Source organism: Sebastes fasciatus, chromosome 14 (genome assembly GCF_043250625.1).
Source record: "Sebastes fasciatus isolate fSebFas1 chromosome 14, fSebFas1.pri, whole genome shotgun sequence".
In the NCBI taxonomy this organism is placed as follows: Eukaryota; Metazoa; Chordata; class Actinopteri; order Perciformes; family Sebastidae; genus Sebastes; species Sebastes fasciatus.
In genome coordinates, this window is record NC_133808.1 from 19,761,325 (window position 1) to 19,772,454 (window position 11,130).

Genomic DNA, 11,130 nt, shown 5'->3' on the forward strand with positions numbered 1-11,130 from the left:
TGAGTAAAGTAAAACACATATTGTCCCATTAATCAACTATGCATGTTCTCTAAAGACTCAAATTTAAACTGACACAATTAGGTATACGTGTGTATCTGTACGTAGTTTCACCTGTTATGTGGTAAACAGAGTTGAAGCCAATTCCGAACCTCCCAACTTTGTTTGGGTCATTGCGTTTGACACTTCTCCCTGCCATCTGGATTCCTTTCCAGTCATCCTCAGTGAACGCTGCGTTGTTGTAGGCGTAGAGAGCAGGACCTTTGCAAAAACAAAAAAAGTACAAAAGTGCTTATGACATTAGGGTAATGCATCTGTGTGTTCATTAATTCTCTCCGGTCTCTCTGTAACTGCTTATTTTTAAGTCTATCCAGCATGCATTGAGCAAAATGTTTATGAGGCTGAGGTTGTAAACAAACAATCAGTAGACATAAGGCAATTTCTGCTAGAAGGTCTCCATATTGTAAACTGTTGACTAAGACGGGTACACTTCAAGTTCTTTTATTACAATTAAAATTAATGTTAAGGTCTTGTGGGGAATATGGTGAGCACAGTCTACTGTAACCAGCGACATATGGAGAGACTTCCTTATGTCCTTATGCTGAATTTAATCAATCAAACGTTATTTGTATTCCACCTTTCCTACAGGTTAGACTGAAAAAGTGTTGGACTGTAAAAACAACACAAACGACAAAATAATTCAGCAATTTAACAATTTGAGACTAATGTACGTGAGACAATAAAATAATAAATAGCACTAAAATAGAATTGAAAGCCATAATAACAGTATTATTAGTAAAATAGTGAGAAGTAAAATCTAGATTAATAAAAATAACAGACAATAAAACAGAATAAAATTATACAACTTAAATACAATAAAATAAGTGATTAATAGAATAACAATAAAATAGAATAGAATTTTACAACTTAAATACAGTAAATGATTAATAAAATAACAATAACATATAATATAATTTTACAACTTAAATACAATCAATTAAGTGATTAATAAAATAGAATAAAATTGTACAACTTAAATACCATAAGTGGTTAATAAAATACAAATACAATTAAATAAATAATTATAAATACAATAAAATAAGTGAATGAAATAACCATTCTTAATCAAAGGCCTGGCTGAATAGGTAGGTTTTAAGTTTAAGTTTAAAGATTTCAACACTTCCAGCAGCTCTCAGATCCATTCATTTATGAAAAATGAATGTCTGGACACTTTATAGCCCTGACTTTAATCCACAATGTGCAATATTTTAATTCTTGTTGTTATTATAATCAATATAGCATCTCAGACCCTAATGCCATCTTATCAAGTCATCATGAGAAGCAAGTTTGCGTTGGATCGCCTGAAAAGGCAAGAAGCCGTTATTGTCAAGAAAAAAAAAAGAGTTTTATGGTAATAACAAAAAATATTACACACATGTCCTCTTTGGCCAACCACACTGGACTATGGGAGGAAACCCACATGAAAACAAGCAGAACATACAAACTCTAGGGCTGACATTTGAGTATTGGACTTTTTTGCTGGTAGCTACCAATCATCGGTCATCAAGCTACCTCCTATTTGCTCTATTATCAAATTTTCTGATATACATTTTTGTTAAAATTATATGATAACCTCCCTAGAGCATGGCTATTCTCTGATCATCCTGCATACCTTGGTATTCTCCCAATGCATCAGTCCAAAGGCTCTCAGTACCATAGCTTCTCTCATCATGGATGAAAATCACTTCTGTGGCTTGACCATCATCTGCATTTTGAATCAGCTCCTGTTGACAAATACAAACATTAACCATTAGAGCTTAGCAGACCAAAGTTAACACTCACGGTTTGCCGCCACATTCCTCTGCTCTACCGCCACTCTGCTAAGCTCCAAATCTGGGCTACACACGAGTATAGTTAAAGTTAGTCCACCTACACAGGTGTTTTCTTCTAATTAGATCTATTCTCAGGATTGTGTGGGCGTGAACAAACTGCGCTTTATTGACATCTCCCTCACCTATCTGATGGTTTTGTTGTATTGTTGTTTTTTTGTGTTTAGTGAAATGTTATTTCCGGCTCATCTCCACCCAGTTTACACTAGACTAGACGTCTAATCAGAGGCTTGGAAACTTAAAACTGCAGTGAGAAACTGATAGACTATCATCATACATGGAGTTACCAGTTTATTCAGTACACCCACTGAGGCAAAATCTAATGAAATAAAATTCAACATTTTAACATCAACGTTTAATACAATTAAAAACTAATGTGATAAATGCGTTCATTGTTTTATTGGCAGGACAAAAAAAAGCAATTTGAATATTTTTTCATATTTCTTATGCAAAATGTCTGTAAATCAAATACAAATTACCTGTTTTTAGGATTCAATATAAATTTAAGCAGAATCAACATGTTTAGCAACCACGCTGGTCACACCAAAAGAAATAAACGTCCAAAATCCAGGTGTGTATAAGCTAGATCTAAAGAATAATGCTATGCATCAGTTAGAAACATATGAAATGTTGTGTAAAGTCATTATTATACGTAATTATTATAGTTAATCAATATTTGACAGCATTGTACCCACTTTCAAAATTTGTCCACCATCTGGATATCGCCGTAGAATATCTTGCAGGTAGTCAATGAAGGGCGGCGCTGTTGCCCCAAAGGACGTCCTAAACAAAGCAGGAGGATTAAAGAGTGAGAAACAAAAGATAAAATTCAAATCAACACAGGGTGAGTCCTCCTGAAGCAACTAAGGTAGGAAGAGCTGGGATTAGAGTCAAGTTCAACCAGCACATACCTATATTTGACTTATATGTTTAGCCATAAAGTGCTTTACTTGAAATTAGAAGATACTATTTCCTTGTAGGCCAATAAGAGCCAAAATGTTCACTAGTATATTGTAAACAAGGCACTGAATCTTATAGCTGTAACTAGTTACAAACAGTTGAATTAATGTAAGGAATTTATGCAGGTGGATGCTACAAGACTAATAAAAAACTCTCCTGTATAGGGGCTTGTAAATGGTTATGCAATAGTCATATATTGTTACTGTGCATAATCAGTCATGCCGCTAAGCTCTCATTTCTACACCAACACACAGCACTTGCCCTCATTTACCATGAGTAGTACAAATATGAGCTCTATCTTATTAGTTATACTAATATATTTAAAGGTCCCATATTGTAAAAAGTGAGATTTTCATGTCTTTTATATTATAAATTAGGTTTGAGTGCTATATAAATACTGTGAAAGTATAGAAACGCTCAATCCACAGAGAAATACACACAACCCATATTCAGAAACTGTGCCTTTGAAACAAGCTGTCAGGATTTCTGTCCATTTGTGATGTCACAAAAATAAAACAAAAAAACATATAGACCATTTTACCGTTTTAAACATAACATTGTAAATGTGCCCCAGTTTGTTTCCGGTTGCACATTGGTTGCATCCGAAATTTAATAACATGCTATTTAGTTCGCTTAAACAGTATGTGAGATATTTCAGTATCTCCGAAACCTTATTATGAAACCAATAGTACGTGAATTGCATACTATTTCTGGTGAAATATTACAGTATGCAACGTTGAACACTACGGCGGCATAAATATCCCACAATGCAATGCTGTAGTAATGACAATGTTCATAACAGATGTTGACGGACAGCTCTGTAACATCGATAACGCTTCAATTTAACTGTAAGTATAAGATTTATATATATATTTATTAAATAGAATTTTTTAATTAATTCTGACTTTGGTTCTCACATGGTCACATGAAGTTGGTACGTGTTTCCATGGTTACACGTTTCCAACCGGCAAGGAGGCTCTCAGGAAGTGACGACGTAAATTACCGCTCAGTGCATCCGAAAAGATACATACTATTGTTTATTCACACAAAAGTGTGTTGAACGATAGTACACATACTGAGTATGTAGTGCATGGTAAGTGATTTCCAACGAAGCCTGTATGTGAATGACATCAGCTGACAGGAAGTAAACCTGAACCCAAGCTGTTGCCTAGCAACGTAATTCAGTTGCAGTTTTGTTGAAATGCACTAAAGCGTTTCAGACAGAGGGTAAATACAGGCATATGCAAGCAGACGGTTTGAGGAAAATGTGTTTTTTGAACATTGAAGCATGTAAACAGTATGAAAAATTATGAACCTGAAAATTAGCACAATATGGGATCTTTAAACGAATTATTCATTATTATGCATAAACTGTATTGGCATATGCAACATGTTTCTTCAACGTCTATTTATTGAACCTACTCTGCAGGATGAACCTGTCAAGTAAAAGTTTGTTATCACGAATTGTTCTTGAGTAGTTGTGTTTGACACACAGATAGTCGCCATGACAACAACATGATCTCTCAATACTCATGCATGTGTCACTGCCCGTTTCTCTCACCATGCCAAACTTAAACCAGATTTAAAGGTCCCATATCATGCTCATTTTCAGGTTCATACTTGTATTTTGTGTTTCTACTAGAGCATGTTTACATGCTTTAATGTTAAAAAAAACTTTATTTTCCTCATACTGTCTGCTTGAATATGCCTGTATTTACCCTCTGTCTGAAATGCTCTGTTTTAGTGCATTTCAACGGAATTGCAACGGAATTGCGTTGCCTGGCAACAGTTTGGGTCCATGTTTACTTCCTGTCAGATGATGTTATTTACATACACTGCAACCAGGAAATAAAATGGGACACATTTAGAATGTTTACGCTTAAAGCTGTGTAATGGTCTAAATATTGTAGATTTGTGACATCACAAATGGACAGAAATCCTAACGGCTTGTTTCAAACGCACAATTTCTGAATACGGGCTGTGTGTATTTCTCTGTATATTGAGTGCTTCGATACTTTCACAGTATTTATACAGCACTTAAACCTGCTTTATAATATAAAATACATGAAAATCATACTTTCTACAATATTGGACCTTTAACAGTGAAAGTCTCTAGGTCCACTGGTTAAAGTGACATAGATCCATCTGTTTGATACAGCGTTGATGTTTGTACAATACGATGGTGCTTAGGAAGGTCAAAAATTAAAAAACATAATTTTCAGCTGATTTTAGGATGATGCTCTTTTTCCATTTAAAGCCTCTGAACCCCCACTCAGGTGTTCTCAGTTATTGTGGTTGATTAGACCTCTGCTCAGGGTGAAGGTAGGTGGAGCTATGATGAAAAAATATTATAATCTTCATCTACCAATAAGAATGATAAATATGCAATTTGTCCCGCCCTAACAGGTGCAACAACAGGTGACAGGAAGATATCAATCAATTGGTCTTTACACGCCCACACGGTCCTGAGAAGAGGTCTAATCAGACAGATTATCTGAAAACACCTCTGTGGATGTGCAGAGGCTTTATAGGCAATATATACATGCAGGTATGCAAAACCTCCCCCCAAAAAGCAATCTAGGCAGTCATATGGCTAGGGATGACCTGATTTCTCAAGTTTCTTAAGAAATCAGGTCTTGTATTTCTTAAGTTTCTTAAGAAATCAGTGTCAGTAACTCAAATATTGCTTCAGTGCACTTTGGTCAAAATAGCATGTTCCTCTATTGTTGGTTCAGTTTGCACATAAAACAACATAAAAACAAAGAGGTGCAACTCACCGCGTTTTTTTCTTTGTCTTGGAACTCATCCTTCCTGGCATGTATGCTGTAAGAGAGTCAGAGGACAGTGCATTACATTACAGAACAAACTTCTCATTTTATCCACATGTGATGGCCACACCTGCTACCACACAGACAATTTAAATGTCAGTAACTCTCCTGCATGCACTCAAGGTTTCTAGAGTTTACACTTAATAGTTGAACCTGCAGCAGGCAGAATGTTTTGGCATCATCGGGCAAAAAATCCATAATAACCTTTCAGCATATTGTAATTCAAGTGTTCTGAGAGAAAACTAGATTCTTAAACTCAGATAATTTCTGAGTTTTTTCTTGTACATTTGTGAGTTTAATCTCAGAGAATATCTGATTTTTTTCTTGTACATTTGTGAGTTTAATCTCAGAGAATACGGTGGAATAACAACTTCTGTGTCCGTCACGTGATGCCACTTTTGAGAACTTAAATTAAGAATGAAATGATTTTAATTAAATTTTATTTCGTGGATTAATTTCACTATCATTAAATACTTTCAACTTCCTGTTACTCCAACTTCCTTATTGTTGCATGCATTTCCCCCCCAATAATGCCATATTATATGTTGGTTAATTTACTCAGTTATGCTGATAAAGATGCTAGTAATTAACTACACATTAGTAAAAAACTAAACAAAAAAACAACTGTACCTCAGTCATATTTGAAGAGTCTCATCCGTTCTGGTGTTTGTCAGTTTGTCAAAGAGCCGCAGTACCATCCGTTCTACTCTTTATAAAGGCTGCTGATGCCCAACCCTAAAACCACGCTTGTTTCCTGGTGCACTAGTTTCTTTCGTATTCCGCTAAAGTCTCATTATCATTTGTAGGAAACGAAACTTTAGAGGGCAGCAGCATCAAAGCTGATGACAGACAGTTTCTCCTGAACTGCACAATGAAACGCAACTATTCAGAGTTACTATGAGCTCATCTGAACACAATGAGTAGAGGTCAATTTTCGATAAGATTTAGGGGAACCAAATTATGGAGTAGCTTTTCACATCTATCAATAAACTGTTCATCCGTCAAAAGTTTCAAAAGTCGCTTAAAGTATCATTTAATTTAATTGTTGTCTTGCAATTGCTTTCCCCAATGTTGTCCATGTATCTGTTTTTATGTTTTTCATTTTTTTCAACTCACAATGTTGTTTGGTTACCCAGATAGCAGTAGACTCAGGGGCGGATCCGCCCCAAGGTCGGTACATCCGCCCTAGTGTCTCACTCATTTCGGCTATGCGCCACGGATCCGGCCCGCCTCCATAAAGTTGTAGCTCTTGTAAAATAAGGGTCAGAGACTGTGACAAAAACTGACAGTGACTGCATCACCACAAACACGACAGTCTATGTGAAACTGGATAATAATTGACTGTAAGTATAAGTTACTTGTCTTCAATGTGTACACCAAACCCATTGTTGCTGTTCAGTTATTACATGTTATACAGTATACCTAATGTTTTCAAACCCAAATGAACTACTAAAACATTGGCACTTATTTATCAAACCTTCAAGTGTAAATTCAAGTGCCAAAAAACACTTCAGAATGTTAATATGTTAGGAAATAATTAAAATGTTGTCAGAGAATAGAAATAAATAAATAATTTCAGATAAGAGGAGCTTGATCATCAAAATTGGACCTTTCCTTTTGTTGTTACTCCATGCCACAGCAATTACTGATTAATATTGTTGGCTATAGAAGGTAATTGAGTAATCAATTATTTCAGAACTTCTTGGAACAGGAAGTTATATTTCTGTGATTAATGGTGCTGGGTTTTTTTTCCTTCTCAGTTAAGGATGTTCCACATAATAGAGTCGGTGTCACCTTTTGGCCAAACTACAAAAATGATGAAAGAGTCGACAGGTGAGGAGCCTGGACCTGACTGGCAAAGCTACGATGTCAGAGTTGTTAAGTCATGTGGTATGCTAATTCTCAAAAATATATATATCTACAACTGTTCTTTTTTATACTGTTACTTTGAAACTCAAGTGACGTGTGATACATTTCATTTTTAGATCATTACTTTGAGGCACGTCATCTCTTAAAAAAATCCCTGACGTGCAATACGTCAGATTTACAGTCAGAAGAGGAAGAGGAGGAAGTTCAATCAAAGAGAAGGCCAAAGCCGATGTAAGTATTGGGTAAAAAAAAAAACGATGTATTGCTTTTTTTTTTTTTTTACAATTCTGAAATAGATTTTTGTATAAAGAGAACAGAGCTGACACTTTGATGACACAGCTGGTTGAAAATCGACTAAGCATCCCTTTAAGGCAGAACTGTGCATGCAGAATATTCCTAACACAACCATCATGGCATTCTTGACCTTTTACACTAGTTAACAAATTGAGTTCTTTAGCCAGTGAAAACATATATGATGTTATTAATAAGGGAGTCTGCAAATCAAGATAACATTATGTTGACAGCTGAGCATGGCTATTTTTCCACCCCACTTTATAGTCACGTCCTTGGGGACTCCAATGATGACAGTGAGGAGGAAAGTCCTCTAAAAAAGAGAGCCAGAGGTCCAGCCAAACCCTCACCACAGCCACCAGCTCCTATTATCCCACCCCCACCTCGCTGTGTGCCAAGTAGCGTGACAGTTGCCCTTCCTCCACCCGTTGCTCCTCCTTCACCCACTCCACCAGCAGTAGAGCAAACCCCTTCTTCAAGCCAGGTCTACAGACTTACCTGGCGAGGGGGAAGGTGTGGATCAGACACCATGACCTGTTCGGGTGAGCAATACCTCAAACGGCTATGAGATTCAAATTGAACCTTTCAATCATTGTGCATTCGAATTGTTGAATCATAATCAAATCGTGGGTGCCAGTGAAGATTCACACCTCTAGTAGATATGTATAACATGTAAGATATAATTTGACCTTTACCTTCTGGGAAATCATATATGATTTCTGATTTCCCAGAAGTCTTTATAGATATTTAAATCAATATCCTCCTCACAAACACTAACCATATACTTCCACGTAACACACACTCACACACACACACACTTGTCTTTTTTTTAAAAATATATTTACTGTATTGTTATTGCTGTTATTATATATATCTTGTCCTAATTGTCTGTTATCACTATTATACAGTCATATTATTTCTTTATATTAATCTTGTCTCTATAGGTGGAGGCTTCAGATAACCCGTTTTTTGCCTCTTCCTGCACTGTATATTATTCATTTTTGTTATGTTGTATAGTCTTAAATTGTGCGAAACAAATAAACAAATACACAATGAACCACAAGTCTAACCACGATAGGACATTATTATAAGTGATGTACTTGTACACTTAATGTTAGGCAATCCTTTGTCAGGGGATGATTCATATTCAGTTCAGTTCAGTGTTTTGTTGCCAGCATCTCTCCGACATTATTATTATCACATATAAATCATGTTATTCCTCCACTGCGCTAGATGCTGCTGCACGGTATGTAAAATCTTTTGTTTATGCGCCTTTACGAGCATCGAATAAGCTCATTGTTCAGGTTGCAGCCAGGCCCAGGAGGCTGCTGCACAATGCAGCTCATCTGTTGTGGTATATTTCTTGGTTTTGCATGTTACGGTTTGGTCAGTTCATCAACCCTAAAACAGGTCAGTTTATATATCGTGCACTGACATACAGTACAGGATAATATAATCCATGTTTTTTTTGTTTTGCTTTGTCAGCTTTATTAGTACTGCTAACATATGTATTTTACTTTTTCCCTTTGCTGTTTCCATATAGTTTATGTTTTGGCATTTCTCCATATCACTCCAAATATGAATAGTAGTACTGTGCATATTGTTATTATTATTAGTGGTAGTATTATTGGATTTATTTAAAACGCATACAAACCTACATCCTCAATACACATCAACCAAAATATATATATTTTTTTATTTTTTAATTTTCTATTCATTTTCTACCATGAATACATCTTCCATTGTTTCTATTCCTTTTTGTAGTCGCCCCTTCACTCACTGATCTTTTGTATTTTTTTATCTGTAGTATTATGATTATAATTATTATTGCTATTTTTTGTTCTAATAGAGCTGATAGGACACATGTATGCTTTTTATATAATGGATGTCTACCCTGAGCTCTGTAAACCATAATAAACATTATGTGTTTCAGATGTCCTTATGATGTGTCAAAGAATGCACCATGTTGGATAAAAGCAGTGATAAAGACCAACAGACTGCTCACAGCTGCTCAGACTGTGGATGCATCCTGCCACAGCCTGACTCTGATTCAGCCCCTCCTAAACAGCAGCGTGTACACAAAGCGGCCGGTCCTTCCAAGTGTCCATCCTGCCAGGCGGGCAGCAGCAGTCTCTCCAACGGGCGGCGCCACCGGCCCCACTGCCGCATCCGCCTGGACCCTCACAGCTGCAGCAAAAGTCTTGAAGAAATTGCAGTTGGTATGGGTTTGATGCAGAATGTCAGAGCCTCGCTTCGAATGCCATAAGGTCGGATGTGAAAATTGTTGCATGTACCGTATGAAAGTCTAATATGCTCGTAACACCTTGACCTCCCACCTTATCACATTGACTTTTTAAAGATTCACTTCACTTGTTTGTTGCTTCTTTTTTCTATGTGCACATCCCTTCAGAATCAGGCTCCAGCCTGCTGTAAGTATGTACAGGTTTTGTGTAAATTATTAATAGACGGAGGAGACGACAGGAAGCTTAACACAAAGACTGAATCTGGTATATATGTGTGAACTTCTCCCTCACAGACAGAAATTATTTGAAACTCGTGTGTGGACATCGGGAAGAGACATGAAAAGCTTTTTTTATAGTATTCCAGGACGAGGCGAAGCACACTCCGAGCACAAGGAGAAGACCGTTACGCTCCGGTGACCGCTGAGACGTCACATCCTCCAGAGCAAACTTTTGTTGTTAACATAATGGAAAGATACATTTGTCTGATATATGGTTAGTTGTCATTATTTTCATAACATGATTTCTTAATGAATAAAAAAGTGCTTTTAACTTGAAATGTTTGTCTTCACTGAAAAGTGGACGTTCAGGTGTCCTGTCCAATAAGAATATTCTAAACTGGGTTTTCTAAATGCTACAATCTGAACACATTTCAGTTCAGTTCCAGCTTCTTGTAAAAGACGTGCACGCCCACACAGGTGTGTTCAATATCCGAGGTGATTAGACTGTCAGTTGAAGGTGAGCAGAGCTAAACTGGAAATAAATGAAGTCAGCAGACACCATTTACTAATACAAAGCGGAAGTAATACCGGAACTAAGAAGGTAAGAAACCCTCTAAATCTCATTGACGTTTTGTAACTGTGCTAAATCTCTCTGGATGATAGCCTTCTCAACAGTATGTTGTGTCGTTCACTCCATATGTATAAAAAATGTTCTGGAAAACTTCAGGTCAATCTTCACTTATCCCAGTTGTCCTTTCTCGAATGTATAAGTTGATTAAAACAAACAACAAGACATCAAGATGTATGATTATTTATCAATTACAGCTATCAAGCT

At 36.5% G+C, this 11,130-nt stretch overlaps 2 protein-coding genes and 1 long non-coding RNA gene across 3 annotated transcripts in view; 1 reads left to right on the forward strand and 2 right to left on the reverse strand.

Annotated features, from left to right (window-relative positions):
- Nucleotides 1-11,130, reverse strand: part of prmt2 (protein arginine methyltransferase 2) — a 303,518-nt gene that overhangs the window by 175,323 nt on the left and 117,065 nt on the right. The gene's annotated exons all lie outside the window — the stretch shown is intronic.
- Nucleotides 32-5,842, reverse strand: LOC141782809 (sacsin-like). Its single transcript, XM_074659567.1, has 4 exons — nt 5,624-5,842; nt 2,582-2,669; nt 1,670-1,781; nt 32-258 (listed from the first exon to the last, which is right to left on the reverse strand). Exons 1-4 carry the CDS (start codon nt 5,662-5,664, stop codon nt 50-52), a joined length of 450 nt encoding a protein of 149 aa, XP_074515668.1. The 5' UTR covers nt 5,665-5,842; the 3' UTR covers nt 32-49.
- Nucleotides 6,911-7,781, forward strand: LOC141781744 (uncharacterized). Its single transcript, XR_012596940.1, has 3 exons — nt 6,911-7,017; nt 7,435-7,564; nt 7,660-7,781. It is a non-coding gene; the product is annotated as an uncharacterized LOC141781744 (long non-coding RNA).